At 39.3% G+C, this 23430-nt stretch overlaps 1 protein-coding gene across 1 annotated transcript in view; it reads left to right on the forward strand.

The window, feature by feature from the left end:
• Positions 1-1289: 1289 nt before the first annotated feature.
• LOC104511716 (myelin transcription factor 1-like protein) overlaps positions 1290-23430 on the forward strand; it is a gene marked incomplete at both ends in the record, with an annotated part of 55552 nt that continues 33411 nt past the window's right edge. The window contains one exon of the mRNA XM_010154436.1: positions 1290-1663. Coding sequence (XP_010152738.1) covers positions 1290-1663 — 374 coding nt within the window. The remainder of the gene's footprint in view (positions 1664-23430) is intronic.

The raw sequence follows: 23430 nt of genomic DNA on the forward strand, positions 1-23430 counted from the left end.
AATTATTGGTTTGCATAGCTGCTGGGATGCAATTAAATCACACCAAGATCAAGAGCATGCAGACACCATGAAGAGTGCATCTCTTTATGCAGTGAAGTACTAAACACAGTAAAATCCCCTGTTTTTCAGTGGTCTATCAGTAGAATATGAAACATTATTAGAATGGAAAAAAAGTGATAAAGCTCATCTGTGTATTGTAGTCAGGATAAAAAGAAGAAAAATACATCGTAAAGAGGAAGTTATAAGTAGATATGCAGAAAGGGCTCGGAAGAACAGTTTAAGTGTCCCAAAACTATTTAATCACAGGAAGAAGACTGAACACCAATGTAGCTTGAGTAGTATTTATAATCACACAATTAAAAAGTTCAAAGAGGAAGTTCTTTAAACAAGAAGTGATTTGTGTGGGCAGTCACTCTCTGCAGGGGGTTATAGGGCTTACACAAGGGTGATCACATTCATCAAACACAGATCATATGACCTTTGAGAAACAGGTGGCTACTCTGGTAGAAGACCAGAACTCTGAGGTGCTATTTATTTTACAGTACATTAAAATTTTCAATGAGGAAGTGGTACACAACTTTGAAAATTTTGACTTCCTTCACTGACAAAGGATTTTGTTTGTTGTTTGATTTTTTTCGATATGAGAACACTTCCAACACTGGCCATGAAAACTGTTTGGTTTGGTTGTGTTGGGCAGTTTGCTTTACCATTTACCCAGCCTTGTAGCATATAACAGAGCATAGCAGTGGAGAATTAAAGAGCAATTCATCATTTATAATAATAACAACAAATAACAGTGTTGAGAATGTGGTCGTATTTTCAATATTTAAATAGTGTTGGAACATATCTTAATTGTACAGAGTCAAAGCCTTATTGAATATTACAAAATTGTGAAGCATTGCTTTATTCCTGATTGTTGTACTGATAGCTAACAGGTACGTTTTTTAAACTATATTCATCTGCCTTAGAAAAAAGTGTAACATGAAGAAGAAGGAAAAGAATGAAAAGGAAAAACACATATTTGTATCAGTTCTGTAAATGTTATGCTGAAATGTACGTGTGACACTTTGAGACAAATAATAATTGTTTGCAATTTCACAGGTTTTGTAAGTGTCCTCCACCTTGGTCATTATTGCCTAAGAAGCATTTTAGTTTGAAAACATGGATTTTGAGAACAACCAATCATGGCGTAGAATTAGATTATATGACTGAATGACATGAGTTATACAATCTCACCTACAGAAATCTGCAGGATAGTGTAATAATCTGCATCTTTTCTTTTTGCACAGTGTTTATGGCTGTCCTTTGGCAAAAAAACGAAAAACACAAGATAAGCAACCCCAAGAACCAGCTCCGAAAAGAAAACCCTTTGTGGTTAAAGCAGACAACTCTTCGGTAGATGAGTGCTATGAAACTGATGGAACAGAGGAGATGGATGAAAAGGAAGAGGAAGAAGAGGAAGAGGATGAAGAAGAGGAGGAATATTCTGATGATAATGAGGAGCAAGGTGATGAGGAGGAGGATGATGAGGAGATAGATCGAGAAGAAGAAGAGGAGATTGAAGAGGAAGAAGAGGAGGATGAAGAGGAAGGTGAAGATGTGGAGGATGAAGAGGAGGAGGAAGAAGAGGAGGAGGAAGAAGAGGAGGAGGAGGAAGAACGTGGTAATAATCAGAGTATTAGTAAAAAGTAAACAATGTGTGTTTTCTGGGTTAATCTTCTAGTGTGGTGTGTGCGGATTTAGCTCTGTGGTTCTCATTAAAGCTAATGGAAGTCATGCAGCTAAATCTCCCTGCTCCACACTGAAAATATACCCCACTGTGTTCTCTTAACATTTATTTTAATAAGTCTGTCTTCCAAATATTTTTTAATACACTACCACTCACATTTCAAACAAGGAGGGTGGAGGTGTGTTTGTGCTAAAAATGCTTGCATAAAATATAATCCTCATTGTGCATTAATGCATGCAGTTACCAGGAGAGTATTCACAAAGGTACAAGCAAAACATCAGCTACAGCTGGGTGCCTGTACTGATCATTTGCAAGTGTATTTGCAGGATCTGCTTATATAATGTCAATAGTTGCCCACATAAATGCTGTCACAAGTTTGCAGATAATTTTTTATGAGCAAAAATGGGCCTCTTCCCTTTGAAAATTTTGCGCCTTACTTCCCCCTATCCCAAGAAACTATTCAGGGTGAACTATTATAATGTAGTTTGCTTCTTTGAGAGTTGAATGCTGTGTGCTTCGGTTGATTCTATTAAAAATACAGACAGTGAGAGGCTTAGATAAATTCCTTCTAAAATTCATATGTTTTGGCTATCATACCATGGCATAAATGCCATTTAGACATACAGGTCACTGGTAGTAACCAAATTAATGCAGTAGCAATGTGATTAACCAATTCATCTTTCTCTTTTTTGGGATATTGGACTCTATATTCAAAATATGTTGTCAGTGTCCATTTACTCAAGAGTCCATATACTGATGACAGACATCATAATGCACTGGGGTGAAATGAAAGAATCATGCAAAAATTAATGAGCTATCTAAAAAGTATTTTGTTCCCATTTCCAGGGAACACGTTTTTGGTTGGGTAGATTCACCTTTCTAACCAATAAAAATATAAGAAAAGCTTTCAGCACTCCTCAGTTGGATTCCTCTTAGGAACCAGGTATGAAAGTTGTATGACTTTTGTTTCAGCATTCTGTAAGGTCACATCTTATAGAAAGACTTTGGAAGTATTCTTTCCATTTGGGCAAGATGGTGGCCAGCTGGGTGGCTATAAGCATTTTCTCAGATATCTGAATCCGTAGCATTTCCTCATTTGCTTACATTTGCCAACAAAATTGGTCATAAATGGACAGTCTTAAAAGTTATGGGAGTTTGATGCAACAGGGAGGCTGTTTCCTTGCGCAGGGAACTGCTGTTTCAGAACCTGGAAGAGAAGCTGTGTTAGGTCAGGCTGATGGGCAACTGCTATGGCTATCCTGATGGGCAAGTGCAGGATGTCTAGCAGTTTCTTTAAGAGATAATGGTGACTGAGTTTCTTGGTGCTTAGGTTATGGTGCAACTGCTGCTGTGATTTCAGCTGATGTCAAAAACTTTGAATCTACACTATCAAAAATGATAAAGGGAAAAAAAAAAGCAAAACTCAAGAGCTCAAGAAAATTGCTTCTGGCAAGCCAGCAGGCTTGATACTCAGTTTACTTTTACTATCATAATCAAACACAGTGGTTTATTTATTCCAAACAGTTACACATGCATTTGAGGTGCTAATCAATCTACAGAGGCTGACATTGCTTTTTGACTGCTTTCCTTCCGTATATAGTAGGCTGTGGTTAAGAACTGAAAAAATTTCACAGAGGTACCTGTATTAGCTGCTGTGAATATTACATGGAATTACATAGGTCGTAGTTTTTCTCAGGATCCCATGTTATTCCAGTAATAATACATATGTACATCAATAAATACCTATATGTTCTCTGTCAAATACTAGTCATTAAGAAAAATCCTCATAAAATGGGAAAGGTGATAATAGAATTTTATCAGAAAATATTTCATGATCTTTTGAAAATTGACATAGTAATCACTGTGCAACAATCCCAGTTAGAGCACAGCTGATTTACAGGAGTTACTAGCAATTCATGAGGAAGGTAGTATGGAGTTCCTTCCGTCTATGCCAAGGAGCGGAGGGTGATAACAGTTTGCTCTTGGTGAGGTCTAGAAGCTAATCTGTAAATAGTTTTTTTTTAGATAGTTTGTTTCCTATTGATTTCTGTAGGGGTCCTGGCATTTCTCTTCCTTCCACTCGTAACATAAGCAGCTCTGGTGGAACTTGGACTGTTGATTTTCTAGGGGAGCAAAGTGCAATCAAAGTTAGGAGTTCTAAAACTACATGGTCTGAATATGGCACTTTCCTTTACCTATTGACTAGATGGGAAAATTAAGTCTCTCATCTCTGAATGTAGTTGTCTTAATCACTCACTGTTCACTACAATGTAGGTATTGTAGTAAACCACCATCCACCTTTTAGGGCACTTTAGAAGGAAGTCTGGATGTGTCTTAGTGTTTCTATCCCCAGAAACAAAATGCAGAAATGCAGAACACCAGGATGCCTGCACAGTTCTCATAAAAGTCTCTGTCACTTGTGCTGTACATTATAGCAGTTCAGAAAACTTCCAGAGGTAACTATAGTTTAAGTGGACAAAACACAAAATAGTTAAAATCATAATTATTGGGGATAGAAGAATTCCATTAGCAAGGATAGGACTTCAGAGGCAGCAATTCGTGGGGGGAAGAGGATGGAGGAGGAAGGTCAGGTATTTTGCTGTTTCTTAGACCAACTTCAGTGTTCTGTTAGTAAAGGGTAAAGCCTGGGAAACTCAAGTACCTCGCTGGCATCTCATTGCCTTACTTCTTGTTAAAAGAAAGTGAATTTTGGATGGGATGCTCTGAGGATATAGATAATATACAGGTACTATAAGTATACAGTTCTTACTCAAAATACTTGGACATTCACTGAAACCATCTTGGACTTTTTGAAAATCACATCTTTCCAGCCACATAATTGATAAACTAAAGGATGTGGAAAATACAGACGTATCCTAAAGAAACACTCTTACAAATCTCAAAATACCAATTTAAAATAAAAAGAAAAAAACCCATATCTTTTTTAGATGAGTGCCAAAGTCTGTGCTTGTATTTCGGTGCACAATCCTTTGAACCAAAATTAATGCCTAAAATTCCCCATCAATGGCCAGCACATCCTCTTTAGATTTGCATTAAATGTACTGGATCTGTTTGAAGAACAGATATCTACCTGTCTCTCTATGAATAGACTTGAGAAGCCCTTATGTTCAGCACCTCTACTAAAGGAAAGATGAGTCTTTCCAATTTCCCTTACATCCCACAAAGAAAGGGCAGATAGATGACCTGTGTTATGATAACCTAGCCTGTAAATTGCAATACAGATGGGAAGGAGTAAGAGAAAAGGCTACTCTTGGAGTGCCCCTTCTCTGTGATGGCAACTGCTGAGAACCTTTGGACTGAAACCTGAAGGGTGCAGATTTGCAAGGCAAACTGAAGCACTTCCTTGTGAGAAGAGCTTGCCTCAGGTATTTGCATCCCGAAGACTGTTTCACAAAGCTTTTCCATTATAGAAAGAAATCTGTGTTGGAGGAGCTCCTGGAACAGATGTTCCAAGGCACCATTTAGCCCATTTCGCATGAAGACATTAAAGATGGCTTGTACTCTGTGTATTTTATAATCTGCCAGGGGCAGGAGGAGTCAGGCTGGTTCTAGACCTAAGGAAATTTGATACATCAATCAAATCCATTTCACAGATGATGCTACAAAAACTATTGCAGTTTCCCAAGAGGTGAATTGTTAGGATGTGTAAATCTTTTAGACACTCCTTTACTTTTTCTAATAAACTCGTGGTAGCTGGCATATACAATATGTCAATACATGGTACTGCACCTTTTTTCGTGTGGAATATATTGCAAGACATAGACAGCAGTGTATATTCAAAGAAGACATAATACATTTTCTTAAATAAATAAAAGCTAACATGTGGACATAGAGATAGATGTTCTACCTGTTTTCACATTTCTCTAAATTGTAGGATTGTTTTTTAAAATCGAGTAAGATGTTTAGGTCTTTTTCTTCACTTGCATCAGCCCTTATAATTTGAAATCCACCTATCATCTCTAGGATAGTTAGTGCCCTCCACTATCTTCTGGATCCTGTCATCAGATGGCTTCTGAAGTGCTCACATCCCCTAAGCAAGATGGGATGCAAACACCAATCTAAAGATGAAAGACACATGTGCTGAGGGAACCCTGGTGGCTCACAACTTTCCAGATGTGCTTGCCGCTGGAGACACTCTACATCTTGGTAAAATAAAGAGAGCAGAGCTGTATTAGCGAGGTCGCGTCTCCAGCCTGCTGACCACTAATCATACCAGTTTATTTAAACTGAGTAGGAAAATGGTCAACTATGTGGTGAACACAGGAAGTGTTCAGTATTAATCAGAGCGGAGAGCTGGACTCACGTGTACCCAACAGGCAAAACACCTAATAGAAGAAAATTAGAGCTTTAAATTAAGAGGCCAGAAAGCATAATTTTACTACTTAGGACAACGTACATGGGTAAAAGTGCCTTTTCCAGGGCCAAAGAAGACTAAATAAATACCTGAGTGTTTTACAAGGTGGAGCAGATCTTAACCCTTTACTGATAAACCCTATCGCTGCATTGTTTCACCTCCATAACAGAAGATACCGCATGCTTAGGGTTTCTCACCAGTAACAGTATGAAGAACAGAAAAAAAACCCACATAGAGTTTCAGATGGAAGACACTTATCCTGGCCACTGTGTTGCTTTCCTCTGCCGGGAAGTTAAAGTTGCATTTCTGGTCTAGTTGCAAAGTGCTTAAGCCTGGGAGTGGTTGGGTCAAACCACAACATAAGAACTTTTATTGATACTTTCTTTCTGCATTGAAGATGCAAGCCTGGATTGCAACATGTTCTGCTGTTTAGCTGTTTATATTATTTCATATGGAGACATTAAAATGAAACATTTTCTGTGAAATTTTTTGTCGGAAATAATGCGATTAAAAGATTTGAAACAAGTAGTTCAGAGCTGGAAACCACAAGGTTGTGGAGTAGGGTGGAGAAACAGCTAGTGAGTAAATACCCTCTGGATACCTCTAGTTCTGGTGGAAAAAGTTCAGATTACAGTTGTTACAGGTTTGTGGTTTGTTCGTTGGTGGGTCGCTTAAACATGGCTGCGGTGTTAGTTTAGTGTACTTTTGCTTGCTGATGTGGTCCATGCTCAAGGTGTTTACCGTTTGCTGCTCACAGACAGTATGATTTGTTAAGATCTTTATTTAGACATTAGTTTTCTCTGAAGTGAGATGGGACCTGATACCGAGCTTGTTTACATCAGGACAAAGCAAGAAGTTGAGTTACGTTTACATGAAGTGGTGTTGCACGTGACATACATAACTTCTCCTCCCCCTGAAAAACTATTTAAAAGTATTTCCTTTTATGTGAATGTTTTACTCGGAAGCTCAATAAACCTTCCAGGCTGTGTCTAGAAACTTATGTGTAACTTTAAGCAGTTAGTAGCCCTCTTCCCTTTTGCTTCTGTGTTTAAAGTTAGGAATGTACGTAAGTATCCTTCTGATGTAGAAGGTTTGCATATTTAGCTCCTTTCCTATAAATAAAAGGCCTTAAATGATAATGTGAAATATCTGATCCTTCAAGAGCAAAGGATTCAATTATGGCTTTATGCAGTGTAAAGAAATTATTCACTGTTGATGAGACAGATTATAGATCTCTGCCATACGAAACTTCTGTTGACGTAAGCAGAAATTCTGTAGAGGACAATGGGGTGCTTCAGGAGTTCAGGGTCTGAACTGGAGACCTTAGTAAGAGCATCACAGAACATATTCAGCACATCTTATTTTAATGATGATTCATCCTGAATCTGTTTTACATGGCATGGGGTTGCTTGCCTATGTTTTTAATTCACTAACCCTTGCCTTCAGTGTTAGCTGAACATGAGATGTTGGGCCCATTGTAATGTCAGTTGTTTCAGGGCTTATGTGTGACTGAACCTTTCTCTGGTCTTGCCAGAACAGTAGGTCTGGAAAGGAACCATATATCTCAGCAGTGCTGCTTTGGATTCGCAGAGACTGCAATCCTCAAGTTGAGGCTGCATAGAGGTTGCCTTTTCTGTATTTCCAGTGCATCCTTCGGTCTGCAGATAAAAGCTGAGTGAACCCTTGATTTTGCCTCTTTCATTACTTGACTAGCAAGATCATATAGTAAAATTAATTCTTTCTGAAATAAGATGGATTGAAGAAGAAATTCCGAGTGAAAGTGCTGTGGCCTTAGGACTGTATACCTATTCTCGCTCAGGTTCTCTGTAACCAGATTCATTACCAATGATCTGGTTTTGGCAAAACTGTGCCAAGAAGCTGGTTGCTTATGTATTATAGTACTTTAAAGAACCAAGAGTGAATTCAATTATCTAGCGGCTCTTTGCAGCCATATTTACAAACATAATGATGTGATGTTGGAGAAAGTCTCACATCTGAGATATGGTATTTCTGGAAACATATTCACAGGTTGTACAAAACCAAACTCTTCATGTTCTCTCCTTGAATTCCTTTGCCTTTCACAGTGCTATTTCCAAGATCTCATTGTCCACACTGTACTGCAACTTACACAGAGACCAAGGACTCTGTATGAGTACTTCTTGACACTACATATGTAATGATTCTTAAAAATAAGTTTTGCTTGGTTACTTTTAGAGGTTCCTATTTTTCCACTTGTGTTTTAAATGCAGCTCTAAGGACAGATTTTGCTCCCCCTATTCACCCAAAATTCCCACCAGGCTTACAGCATTTGTACTAAAAGAGTGAACACAAGTGGCAGCCTTACACCTTGAAAGCAGATAATCTTATTTGGTAGCTGTAGGAGTTAATTTTCCACTATTACAGTTCCTCTAGCAAATAATAAAATGAAATAAATTTCCAGACTGGATTGATCATGTCTTCTGATCCATATCTATTCTTATGAATCAAATGTGCAGTCCTGGCAAATGCCTCAAGTCACAGAATTTTTTTAACTGAAATATATAAACAACACCACTAACAAAGCTTTCTTTTGAAACAAAAGCATCCTGTGAATTACTGTATTTTACAGATATTTTTTGAGAGCAGACCGTGGGAGTTACTGCTAAGTGAGCTGGACACCAAGAAAGGCTAAGCCATTTAGCAGAAGACAAAGAGGACTAATGATAGGAAAGAAACCACCTCTAGGAGTTTGGTAAAGGATGTTAAATTGTAATTGTAAAAGGTTACTGATGTGATTATGGACTCAAGCTGGCTTTAGTTGCTGTTGTTGCAACCCTCAGAATTACTTGGCACATGAAGGCTTCTTGCAGAAAGTACTGAAAACAGTCAGTCACCGACACTCAGCATGTCAAGTATCCATAACACCACGGTTGGTTTGTTTAATTTCTTTTCCCAAGGAATCCATGGCAGATATTTTATGCTCTGGGCAGTAAATATTACTGTTTTAGTAAAATTTTCCTTTGGCTTTGTAGGAGAAAGTTTTGCCAGTTAACAGGATTGACAGCTCAAGACTTAATGGAGGTTTATTAGGTGAACTTATCAATCTGATAGTTCTGTCATCTCCAAAAGCTTAATTTTGCAGGGTATACTATTAATAGGAAGAATAAGTAATAGTCTTGCTGTGGCACTAAAGGAACTTCACAGAAGAGCTGAATCTACAATTACAAAAACAAACAAAGCAAGCTAGCATTTTCTTCCTTGTATTCTGTAGACATGAATTACTGATGGTAGCAAGGTTAAGGTCAGTGCATGAATACCTCCAGTCACCTAACGTGGGAGTGTGTGCAAAGCTGCACAGGCCCACGTCAGGCTACGGTTATGTCTTTACATTTTCCAAAGCATATGTGGTGAGATTCCTAACTTATACATTTTAAGGCATCATATGCAACTGCTTTCCTTCTGGTTTCTATTGTATCAAATCTATTGTTTTACTAACTGCCTCAGCTTCTGTATAAGGAAGATTCATCTGCTAAACAGCTTCTTAGACACCCAGTAAAGCACTGGACTGAAGTCTTTACAGAATAACCCTTATCTGTGTTTTTGTCATCTCAAATAATTAAAACATCATTCAACTTTAAAGGCTGGCATCCATTGGAAAATTAACAATTGTTTCTATTGCAATAGGTTGAATAAAACTTTGCTCTCAGATTGTTAAGCATGAAATATATTTTTAAAAGTAACAGTAGAAATATGGAATGACAGATAATTATTACCAGACTGTTAGGAATAAAACTGGAGACAAGAAGTATACCAAAGTTGGTATTAGAGTTTGTTTCTCATCTAAGAGAGCATTCTGTGGATGTCCTTCTCTGAAAATACAGCCAGAAAGGGCAACTTTTAAGTGAACAGAAACTGGAATGCTTTCTTGGGAACCGAGGATCCTCCTACATTTGATAGAGTAGGATAAATGTTTCAGAATAGAATGAAATGGAATTTCTGCCCCTAACTGTAACTCACGTACCTGAGTTGAGTGTCAGAAGTGATACAGGAGTTCAGTGTCACACTTCCTTTTTCCCCAGCACAGAATGTTAGCAGCTAAACTGGAGATGGTTTTGCGTAAGCAATGCTCTTACGCATTCTGCTGAAGCACGATGGCACCCTAGGAAAAAAATATCAAGAACTGCAGTAGGCCAAAGGTAGTAATTTTTCTGGGGAAGCAGGACGTGCTGTCTGTGCTCCAAGGACACTGAAGACATCTTATGATTTGACTGCTTACTATTAGGTTATAAAATCAGTCCTGGGAGCAGGGATCGGACACCACATTTTTCTTCTAGGCAAGTGCCTAATGTACAATAAAGACAGTATATTTTCGCATTACCCAAATAGCATGAAAAAAAGAAGTATAGGTCTTGTGCTACTCTTGTGTTTTCTCCTTCCTAGTGGAGCTTGTGTCCAGTCTAGCTTTTATTGTGATGACTGGCAGACTTTTTTGGGGATTTGTGGTATTGAATCTACTCAAACTGGGAGAACTTCTACTCTTAGTCTTCCAATTCTTTAGCAAGTGTCCTACTAAACAAGGTATTTTACCTGGGAGATGTGTGGGTAGGGGTGAGAAGGGGAAATGAAGGAGGAAACAGGCACTTCTTCCCTTGGGTATAAATTAAAGCAAGACAGTCAAAGCAGCAGTTCATGGGAAGCCTGTTTCTTTCAGGTGTGAGTTAATACCTATTAGATTGGGTTTCTCTGGGAATTATGTATGAAAACACCTGATGTAGAGAATCCTTCAGGGTTTAAATGGCAGATGGGGGAAGAGCTCCTGAAGGCTGGATCTGTTCTGGTACACACAGAAGTAGAGCCGTGAACACTTCATCGGCGTTCAAGTTGAGATGTCTCCCAGGTTTAAGCCACAAATGAGCACAGGTGTAGCTGTCTCACCAAGAGAAATAGAAATGTGACTATACAACATGTCACATGAGAATTCCAACCTGAAAGTGATGTAGAAAATGCTGCTGCTATTCATGAGATGGATTTTTTAAGTGATTCATGTTGAAATGATGATTAAAGATAAGTGTGAGTTTAAGAACAAATTTGATTCAATGACCGGGCAGTCTTCTGACACAGAAATGGAAAAAATAAGTTCCAGGTATAAAAGGGAGTGCAGTACTTGGGCAGGGGGAAAACCAAAAAAGAATGCAGAAAGACATAAAGAAATGATCAGGAGGTCAACCTGGGAGTACTGCTGTTGAAATATGCTGTTAGGATTCCTTCCTGGGAGAGCAGGAAATGACAGAGACATGAAAGCTGCAGTCTAGAATCTGCATTATGCAGAATTGTTAAAATAGCAATAAAAAGGCTTTAAGAAAGAAGGGTAATTTTACATAATAGCTGATCAGGATAGGGGCTAGACAGAATACCCACACCATGGGTGATGTAGCACAGTACAGTTCTTGTCTGGTTTTGCCTTTTCCCCTCCCTAATATGTGAGCATTTACCTACCGTTCCAGATGTGATGTAAGTTGATGTTTCTTTATACTACACTGATGGATTTTTATATTTACATTATTAAAATAGTTATTAAAATATCTGTGTATTTTTAAGGGCTGGAAGGTATGTCCTGTGAGGAGTGGCTGAGGACTCTGGGCTTGTCTAGTTTGGAGAGAAAGAGTCTGAGGGGAGACCTTATCTACAGCTTCCTGAGGAGGAGGAGTGGAAGTGGCAAGGGTGGTGTTGAGCTCTTCTCCCTGGTATCCTGTGACAGGACACGTAGGAATGGTTTGAAGTTTCCTTAAGGGAGGCTTAGACTGGATATTAGAAAGCATTTCATTACCAAAAGGGTGGTTAAACAGTGGAACAGGCTTCCTAGAGAGGTGGTCAAGGACCTAAACCCAATGTGTGTTTAAGAGGCATTTGGGCAATGCCCTTAACAACACGCTTTAACTCTTGGTCAGTTCTGAGGTGGTAAGGCAGTTGAACTAGGTCGTTGTTAGGTGCCTTCCAACTGAAATAGTTTAGTCTATATCATTGTCATCAGTAGAATCAGAACTGGACAGATACAGAACACTTGAAAAACCCAACCAGTAAGTGTTGACTCTTGAGACTTTTTATAATAGGGAAAAACAGGATTATTAAACTTGACGATCTGTGGAGAAAATGCAAACAGTGATGAGCAAAAATTGCTGACTATTTAGAAATGTATAACTAAAAGTAGTAACAATGTATTCATAAAAGAAAGAACAACTGTCCTTTGGCAAATAGGTGTTTTCCTTGAAATCGCACATCACAGAAGATAGGTTGTGTGTCGGTAATGTACACAGTTTATCTGAGTTTTAGGGAAGGATTTGATGCAGTTCCACTTAATAAATTAATTTTGAAGTCATAAACCATAATATAGCACCAGATACAAAGGGATAGAGAAGAGAAATTCATTGGATAGGTTAATTTCATTGGCTCTTGGAGTAGCTCAGGTACTTGAGTGTGCAGAGATTTGTTAATGAGCCTAGAGCCTAAAAATAATCATACAAAGTGCAATTGAAAGTGAACAATATGTTAGGGTTATTTCAGTATGCGTCACCTGATGAATACTTGAAGAAAAAAATAAAAACAAAAATAATTTCAGGCAGAAGTAGAGGTATTGGCTTTCTCTCGTCTACATTACTTTGACCAGTGAACTCCAGAAAAGTAAGTTCTGAGCTGAACCGTCCCGAGACCAGACTCAGACTCAGGTTTTGTACAATGCAAGATCATCTCTGTAGCTGTGTGTGTGTGTGTGTGTATCTTGGAAAACGGCTGTTGTGGTTATTAGCTTGATTGATCCACTTTGTAGTTTGTTGTTTCTGTGAGCCGGTTGGAGTAAGAGTTTCAGCAGAGATGTGCACTGAGATTGTGCTGCTCAAGTCAGTTGGGTACTGTGAGGCTGACTACAAAGCCATTGTCATAGCTGGCAGGTATGTCTTTAGTTTGAAATATATGCATATATATGTAAATATGCAGGTGGCTACATTTGTCCAACAAAATTTTTCTTTTTGTGAGACACAAGCTTTCATCAGCAGGACATTCCAGTGCAGATCTGAACAGCAGTAGGAAATCCCTCACAGGAGGGAGGAGCTGACAATTTATAAATGGTGGCACTGTATGTCCTTTAGGTCAAGAGGTAGTTGGAACAGCCTCACTGACAGTATCTTTGTGGATTCTGTAGTGACAGAGAAAGGTTTTTTAGATCTGATACCATAGCATACGTTGTTTGCCTTTGACAGGTGTTTGGTACTCTAATCTCCTTCTTAGACATTTCCATGCCATTGGCCATCTGTACATGTAATATAGATGGAAAATAAACCAGAGATCATAATGAGTATTTGTAGCTGGCTAAGTGAGTGACCATTGTTTGGGTTTGGAGGCTGACTGTGTATGTGTTCTTGATTTATTGGAGTAGTATGGTTAAAAGAATAGGTTCCCATTTGCCTTACTCATTCCTTCTGAAGCTAGGGCTAACAGTGTGCTTTCCATCAATCCCAATTTACAGATCCTCCTGCCTTGTTCCCTGTCTCTTCAAACAAGTAATCAAAGACTGCATCTATGTGAGTGAATAAAATGGACCATGGTCTACTCATTTAATGCTGATTTCAACAATTACATTATTTGAGTGCATACAGCTAAGCTTTTAGCTTCCAAAATAGGATCACCACATTCAAACTTCGTCTTGGGAATAGTCCTTAACCAGCACCTCTGCACTGTGCCTGGACATTGCTGGAAGGATGCTAAGTCACTCAAGTCAAAATCATGCCAGGACTTCACTAGGAGTTGATCAGTATGAATAATCACATGCCACCGCTTGGTCTGGTGTTCTGTCTAGTATTAGTTTATACTAGAATGGCTGTAACCAAAGAGGCCAAGCACCCTCTGTATTTACTTTCTCCTTATTCTGTGGAATATTACTTCACATTCCCTGTCATGAAAAAATGGGGAATGAGGGAAATACAGATGAAGAAGCTGAATGAGGGGATAAGGAAAAAAAGGAACAAACTCCCTAATGAAAAGCTTTACATTACAAAGTCTGGCACTCATGCATGCAGGAGTCTTTGTCCTTCCAAATCCCTTGCACTGAACTCATGGGGGGAATAGAGACAGGAAGAAGAAGTTTCAAGGATATTATATTTGGCAGTTCTCTTATCCTCTAGAACAGTAGTGATGTGTGCCTCTGTCCCCTCTGCCAGTCAGGTCAGATTATTATCGAACCACAGGCAGGCTTCCTTTGATAATCAAACACAACTAAAGTAATTAAACTTACAGTGGAGATCAGACTCATTCAGTAAGATACACCTGTCTCCATGTAACTCATGCAATCACAAGCATCTATCCCATCCAAAGCATCCATATTACCCCATCCACACCAACCTTTCCCTGTATAACTTTGTCTCTATCTGCAACCTAAATATACCTCCTTTTGGGTAGCTCCTTCATTCCTTCCTCCCTCCAATTTCTACTGTGTCATACTAAAGATATTGTTAAGTTCAGCAAGGAGCAATTTGAAAGTTCTGAGCAAGAGCAGTTGGGATAGGATTCATCCCACCAGTTTAATTTATAAACAATCAAGGGAAACAGTCACTTTTAGGGAATAATTCAGACAATCTACTTTAGATACCTCACTTAGGATGAGATAAATGACATCCCAGGATGCATGTGTTTCTCCAGTGCCTATAAATGGAGTCTAGATGTCTAGTTCACATGAAGACATGTTCAATATGGACATCTGCATTGTGTCAGAGATCAAAACTGAAACAAAACCAGTGAAAAGAGATTATGTATCCCTATAGTAACACTTTCCAACCTGTCTTTCTCAGAGTTTTGTCTATGAGAAAGAAAATGTTAGTTTATGAACTGAAAATGTGTTCTTTGGGCCGCATCCTTTGCGAAGCAATGATCATGGAGAGGGGTATAGGTAGGGGTCACTGTCTCCTAAGCAATCTTTGGAGTAGCCCCATCAGAAGCTCCATATCAAGAGCTGTCTGAGTGGGTGTTCTCCTGTTGGTGCAGCTGGTCCTCTGCTCCCCTGCTGTCTTCCTGCTGTATCTCAGTTTTGGAGAATAGCTTTGGTTTCCTCATTGCCTGCTGCCCTGCTGAGCTGTGGAAACCTGAGAGAAAGCAAGAAACTGCCATACTCCACTGAATCATCATAAGGCTATGAGACAGAATATCTCCCCTCCCTCATATAGACTTCCTGGGGAGAAAAAGTAGGATGAAATGAATACCAGTCAGCAGCTAAAGCTGTCTTGTTATCTGCCCAGACAGAAGTCAGGTTAAAACAGTTAAGAGCTGCCTGAACCTGATTCTTGAAGCATGGACCAGATGGGGGATGACTGGTTAAATTGTATTGCCCTTGCAAATCCAACATATACACTTCTGATCACAGATATTCTCAGCAAGTACCGTCTCAAACCTAAACGTATGCCTTCATACCAAATATCACAGATACTGCAAACCAAACAAGCAGGCTTCATACCAACCAGAACCTTATCTACTTCAAGGGATGCCTGTAGATAACTGCAAAGTATTTTCTGCGCTCTCTGGGGTAGAAATTACCCCCATCATAATCCTTGTCTTTTGAAGATTTGGATGTTTGGCTTTCAGGATGAAAAGACTGGAGATTGTACCCGGATGGTTGTTGGAGATGATTTCCCTTTATTCAACACTTACACTATTGTATCCAGTACATTTGGGGCTCTTCAGTACAAGAAAGCACTGAAATACTGGAGTCCAGTGCTGAACAGCCAAGATTATTAAAGAGCTGGAGCACATGATGTACAAAGAGAGACTGAGGAAAAAGGGTTTGTTCACTGTGGTGAGGAGAGGGCTAAGGGGAGATCTTATTCCTATCTTCAGCTACTTATTGTAGAATCATAGAATAGTTTGTTTTGGAAGAGACCTTCCAAAGGTCATCCAATTCAATCCCCCTGCTGTAATCAGGGACATCTTCAGCTAGACCAGGTTGCTCAGAGCCCTGTCTAACCTGATCTTGAATGTTTCCAGGGATGGGACATCTATCACTTCTCCGAGCAACACGTTTCAGTGCTTCACCACCCTCACTGTAAAAAAATTCTTTCTTATATCCAGCCTAAATCTACTCTCTCTTGGTTTAAAACCATTACACCTCATCCTATTACAGCAGGCCCTGCTGAAAAGTCCCCCCCAGCTTCCTTGTAGCCCCTTCAGGTACTGGAAGGTGCTATAAGGTCTCCCCGGAGCCTTCTCTTCTCCAGGCTGAACAAGCCCAACTCTCTCAGCCTGTCCCCATAGCAGAGGTGCTCCAGCCCTCTGAGCATCTTCGTGGCCTCCTCTGGACTCGCTCCAACCAGTCGATATCTTTCTTATGTTGGGGGTTCCAGATCTGGATGCAGTACTCCAGGTGGGGTCTCATGAGAGTAGGGAGTCCCCTCCCTCGACCTGCTGGCCACACTTCTCGGGATACAGCCCAGGATACGGTTGGCTTTCGGGGCTGCCAGCGCACACTGCCGGCTCATGTTCAGCTTTTCATCTACCAGTACCCCCAAGTCCTTCTCCTCGGAGCTGCTCTCTATCCACTCTCCACTCAGCCTGTCCTTGTGCTTGGGATTGCCCTGACCTGACCCATGTGCAGGACCTTGCACTTGGCCTTGTTGAACCTCATGAGCTTCATACAGGCCCACTTTTTGAGCTTGTCCAGGTCTGTCTGGACGGCATCCTGTTACATGGAGGGTAGAGAGAATGGCGATGTGCAGTGACAGAATAAGTGGCAAACAACACAAGTTGTAACAAAGTAAATTCCTTTTAGAACTAAGGAATCAATTTTTCATCATGAGGGTGGTCAGACATGGGAATAGATCGCCCAGAGATGCTGAGGTATCTCCATCCTGGAAAGTATTCAAAACTAGAGTGACAGGACAGGGCTCTGAGAATGTGTTCTCAGCTAGCCCTTCTTTCTGAGCAAGGGTTGGACCAGATAGCCTCCAGAGGTCCCTGCCAATCTCACCTACTCCATTATTCCATGGCACCAGTGCAATGTAAGATGGCATGAGAGCTGCTCTATGATCAAAGAAAGGCAAGCAACATCTTGTGGTGGAAAGACAGAATCTTAAACAGAGCATATTGGCTTGAGTCAGAACCTAGATAGTTTTTGAGATGCTGCAGTCTGTCACTTGAACCAAATTACCACAGTCAAGAACTTGCCAGAAGAGCTGTAAGATAACTTCAGATATTTTTCCAAAACTGTACTGATACAGGTAGCTCATAGGGACTTAGGGTGGGAAAACTTGGATGGATGACAAATGACATAATTTAAAAAAACACATTGACTCCCCTTTCTTCTGGATTATCTGATGATCTCTCTTTTAATCTAAATTTCTGCCTGATTCTATGATATTAATAGGAATAACCTAAGTAAGAACATCTATATTCTACTTTATGTGAGTATTTGTAGACTGGATGCTTTTCATGTGGGTGTGACGTAGGGAGAGGTGTAATAACAGGTCGTAAGGATGGCATAAGTAAAGAAAAAAGTGTATTTCAGGTCATTGACTATATAAAAACACCTGTGCATTTAAATCAGCATACACTGATTTGTACAGAAAATTAAATCTTCAAAAATGCTGCTATGCCAAAACATTTTATTAATATTCATTATTTCTACTTAAAATGTATTTTAGTAGCAAAAAGAAGAAAACCAAGGAATGCTGTTATATGTCAGTGTTGTGCTTTAACCCTACCCAGCAACTAAGCACCACACAGCTGCTCGCTCACTCCCTCCACAGCAGGATCAGGGAGAGAATCAGAAGGGTAAAAGTGAGAGAATTCATGGGTTGAGATACAGGCAGTTTAATAAGTAAAGCAAAAGCTGTGTACACAAGCAAAGCAAACCAAGGAATCCATTCACCACTTCCCATCAGCAGGCAGGTGTTCAGCCATCTCCAGGAAAGCAGGGCTTCGTCATGTGTAACAGTGACTTGGGAAGACAAACAACATCACTCTGATTTGTCCTCCCGTTCCCTCTTCTTCCCCCAGCTTTATATGCTGAGCATGATGTCATATGGGATGGAATATCCCTTTAGTCAGTTGGGGTCAGCTGTCCCAGCTGTGTCCCCTCCTGTTTTGCCAATTGACAGGGTCAACAGAAAGAACACAGACACCTAGTTAAAAAGATAAGCTTATTTTACTTTAAAGCAGCAGAAAGAATAAACAAGATAATGCACCTAATCATTACAGCAGAACAGAAAGAATAGATAATGCACCTAATCATTACTACATAAAGTCAGCTGTAGTGATTAAGAAAAATACATCACCAATAGACCTAATACTTTACCATCGTCTGGATCCATGCAGCAGCTCGGGAGCCCTGTCACAGTGAAGGATTGGAGAACCATCCCGACAATCGGGAAGTCCTACTCAGTGCATCCACTCATGGTGGATGGTGAGGCTCCATCTTCACTGTGGGAGAGTCCTGCTTTTAACAAACAATCTACATGGCTATGAGCACAGAAATACCTGGTTTGTTTATGGTTTGTGTATCCATTTCTATTGGATGTGCGTGGGCCTGGCCACGGTCCAGGGCACAGTCAACAGGAAGAATATTAACTGCTACAGTTCTTCAGTTCTTTATGTATCCATTGTTATGAGGAAGAATGCTAACTGCTACAATCTTCAGTTTTCCCATGAGACTTTATATAGCATGGATCAGGTGAATTCACTCAGAAGTCAAGTTTGGTTTGAGGCCTATGGTTCAGGCCTCTCATATCACCTCCCAACTTCTTGTGCACCCCCAGCCTGTCCGCTGGTGGGGTGGTGTGAGGACCAGAAAAGGCCTTGACTGTGTGTAAGCACTGCTCAGCAGTAACGAAAACATCCTTGTGTTAGCAATCATCTTTTAAGCACAAATTCAAAACATAGCCCCACCCAGCTACTGTGAAGAAAATGAACTCTATCACAGCCAAAACCAGTACGGTCAGTTATCACTCCACACCAGGGAAGAAATTCAGATCTGTGAGGATCCTTTTAGTGCCTAGGGAAATAAAAAAGAAAAAAACTTAGTACTTCATTTTCCAGTCAGCAAAACTGGATAAAAAGTGGAACCCATAGAAAATGAAAAGATCAAAATGTAACAGGGAAAAAAAAAGGAAGAAAAGACAGAGTAAACCATAAAATTAGGTACAATATTTAAAAGTGTGTATGGGCTCACTCTGTGGGCCTCACTCCTACTTTATAATACTGAATCCTACTGTGATGTGCTGTGTTCTTTATCTCAGCCCTTCCTTGCCAGGCTTAATGACTTCTACCCTTCATTATTTCACTCTGAGCATTGGTTATTAGTTGAATACTATAATTATTGTAGGAGAGTCTAAACAATATATCCCAGCATTATAACTATTATAAGTAGGTGTAGCAGGCTGAGGGGGAGGAGTGAAAGAAGTTATATATAATGGAATAATTAGAGTGCATCAAGTAAACAAGTGAACACTTATCTTTTTCTTTTGACTTTCATTAGATAATACAAGGTCCATAGAGGAATCAGCTACTGTAAAATCAAATTTCTTGGGTCTTTATCTAAAGTACTTGTGGTGTAAAAGAACTTCAGGAACTTTTGCAGGAATGAAGTATGAAATGCACATGGCCAACTTCACTGTTCAGTGCGCCCCTGAAATAGGCATATGGAAAGGCTTGGGCTCTGATCCAAACCCCATGTCAGTAGGGTTGTCCAGATTTTTAGAGACCTTGCGTAGGCCTTCGGAGATTTAAATGTATGATCTGTTTCTTCAGTGTAGGGTGAAGTTGTGAAGAGCTCACTAAGTTTTCCACCTAGTTTCCTTACACATAAGATTTTCCCAGAGGTGGGGGGCAACATATAAACAACCCTCCACCCCATACAATGCTGTAACTTTCTCAGATTTGGGATTCATTTGTAGCAACACTGTTTTGCTAAATACTTCCATAGGCTAGCTATCATAGATTGCAATGTGGAGTTGTATGCACGCACCTCACTTTGCAGCTTAAAGGGAGAAAAAAGGTGATGCAGTAGTTTCCTATGCTGAGCACTTAGGAACTGAGAAGTGGTAGTAGCAAGAGCAGTGAAGTGTTCTCAAACAGTCAATGCTGCCTGGATAATGAAACCATCTATCTGGGCAGGAAGCCTGTATGACCACATATAGGTTCAGCTTGTTAGCCATCATGTTTTCCCATGCTTGGGAGAAAGTGAGTAATTTGATACCTGGACCGCAGATTTGGAAAGTTTTGTTTCTGAAGTCTTCGGCTTTGGTAGGAATGTAGCTGCTATTACTGAAGCATCATTGCCTCTCTCTGCAGAATCTCTCAAACTAAATGCTGTATATTTTCCTTTGCAAAAAGAAGGTGCTGTTTTGCATGACTACACTAAAACCAGCAAGCCATTTCTTCTGCCAAAAAATGTTTAACTATGCATGTTATAGGAACAAAGGGAGGAAACAATCAAAGACGTAGAGGCTGTAGTCCTTATTCTCCAGTGACTCCTGGTATGACATGGAAAGAGTCACTCCACTTCTCTGTGTCTCAATTTCCCATCTGTAAAATGGGGTTAAAAAACCTACCTCACAGGGGTGTTGTGAGGCTTTTAAAATTAATGTTTGTAAAGTGCTTTGAGATCCTCGGATGAAAAGTGCAATAAGAAATCAGATTATTCACTTTTTTGTCGTGCAATATGAGTGCACTTCTGTTGAGATGGCTAAAGGCTTCCAGCTCTTTATAGCTATTCCACATACTCTTCACTATAATTTTGCTCCTATCATTTATTATATCTGCTGGGAGTGAAAAAGACCACATTTTGCAATTAAGAATACCGAAATTATTGTAGTGTTGTGTAGATGAGAGCTAAACCAATCCTATATTATTTTTAAATTGTGTTGCATTTTCCTTGTCCATACAACCCTAAAGCTAACAGGAAAAGGATAGATGATCATTTTGTCTGCTCTTCACCTAAACTGGCTAACTTACATCTTTTTGAGACAAATGCAGCATCTTCACTGAATAAAAAAACTTTAATGTGGGTCAATGGTTACAAAACGTAGGTAGGGTGTAGAGAAGGTGGTTTAGTCCATTATGCTTTGCAGTCATTTAACAAACAGCCATTAAACAGCACAGCGTAAAGGTTAGCAAGTGAAAGGTTAAATCTTGGGAACTGTAGAAACGTGAAATGAAAGCAAGATTAGATTTTACAGAGCTGAATCAAAAAAAAGGCGCATAGGTTCATGTAGAGCTTCTGGGCTTTCCATGCTTTCCAGAAGGCCTTAACTAATACAGAAACTAATTCAGTACTTAAAATTTCAGTTTAATATAGAGGTGATACAGATGCTTCACTAGAGCATGCTAGGCATCCAACAGACTGTTATTGAGGAGATGACATAATGTACATAAATATCCTTGTCATTAAAACTAACTGCTGCATGGAGATAAGAAACATGAGCAAAATAGTTGTTAAAGTAAGTAGATGCCAAAAAGCCAAAAATTAAAAATGGAGGAATGAAACTTGATTAAAATATTTTGTTTTCCTGCCTCTCTCATCTAGGATTCAAGCTTTACACTTTCTTCTCCTCCACCACCTTTTTTTCTTGTTCTTTTTAGGATTGAATGGGCAGGAGAACTGAAAAGGATATAACCAAACAAACCGAATAAAAAATGCTATAGTTACAGCTTTCACCCAGCTTCACCTACTCAAAAGGAATATGCATGTCTTCACTCATACAGTACGTGATTCATATTTCAACTTTTTGCTGCGGTGGAGGCAAAGTATAACATATTCCTCCCATTGGTGATCATATACACAACTCTTACTCATGTAAAACCGAACAGAAAACCCCTTTTTAAAAATACAAACCCTGAAACTTCTTACATTTCAAAAGTTGGTCTAGAATAGTCACTGCAAAGCTGAATAGTTCTCTGGATGGCTTGAGAAAATATGTCTTTTTTGTACTCTTTATTTCAGCATCCTGTTAGACCTAGATTTGGACTGATTTCACCAGTGTTTATATCATCCTAAACTTGAAGGCACTGGCAATTTTGGAGCTATAGCTCACTGCTTCTTTCACTACTTTGATGTTACTTCTGTTGCATCTGACTGCCCGTGAGACGTGGTTACAAGCAGCACCCCACAAAAGCAGCAGTTTCTACTGAACAGTCTTCTTAGCATCAGCTTTTATCCTTAATATTTAAATCAGTGTGGGATCTGTTTGTACATTTCACTTCAGAAAATTATTATTAGTGTATTTAAACATTTGCTTTTCAAATACTACAAACTAATTATCCACTAATCCTTACCTACCTACTTCTGTACAGTCATTCAAGATGGAAATTTTTAAAATAGGAAGTCTAAGTGGCATCCCTTATTTTTACACTGAGAATCTGATACTTATATACTTAATTTTTGAGGAACTGAAATGTAAATATGAATTATGATTATCTTGAGAACAACAGCAATTAAAATAAAACCACCTTTGATGATAAATAGGTAACCCACTATTGACTTGGAATATCTTCTCATGTAAGAATACCATACATCCTTTCCTATTTATTATCATCCCACTGTATTCAAGTAGATAATATATATTATAGAATAATTTCTCTTTAGAGATTTTTTTTCCCTAGACATAGCCTAGTCATCCACCAGTTCTGCTGCTTAACTACAGCCTACTATCATCCCAGGATCCCTAACCACTGTGTAGAAGGAATACTATCTTGTGGCTGAAATATTAATTATTGTGCTGTTGAGCTTTGTATTTAAAACTCTGATTTATTATCTTGTCCACTGACATAAAGATTAGTTTTACAAAAATGATTTCCTATCATCAAAATGTTAGTCTACAAGACACCTACTATCTGAAATTTCCTACTTCGGTTTGTTTAACCCAAAACACAAAAGTCACACTTTAGAAAATGCTTCGTGTGTAGGTGTACCGGTGTTGAAAGTACATCTGAGCTGAAAAGATGCTATCAGAAGCTGATGGACTAGCTCTTGAGCAGGTGTTAATTGTCCCAGCTCTACTGGTTTCTTTCAATTTGCACCATCTGAAAAACTGGCCTAGCACGTCAATACCATGACAGAGTTAGGAACTTTCTTTTCCAGTTGTGATGCAAAACATTTAAATATTACTTGAGTAGCTGATGATCGAAATATAATTTATGAGACGTTCATTAGTAAATAATGATGAATGTGTATGTGTTTTAGGAATGGGTCTACAATGACATAAGTTCTGAGTGAACTTGAGATATCAGAAAATGCTCTCTGGATGATATTCATCTGACCAAATATGGATATCTTTAAGGCAGGCATCTAATCTGAGTCCCTTTGTTGTCAATTAGG

Source organism: Eurypyga helias, unplaced genomic scaffold, assembly GCF_000690775.1.
Source record: "Eurypyga helias isolate BGI_N326 unplaced genomic scaffold, ASM69077v1 scaffold13986, whole genome shotgun sequence".
Classification (NCBI taxonomy): Eukaryota; Metazoa; Chordata; class Aves; order Eurypygiformes; family Eurypygidae; genus Eurypyga; species Eurypyga helias.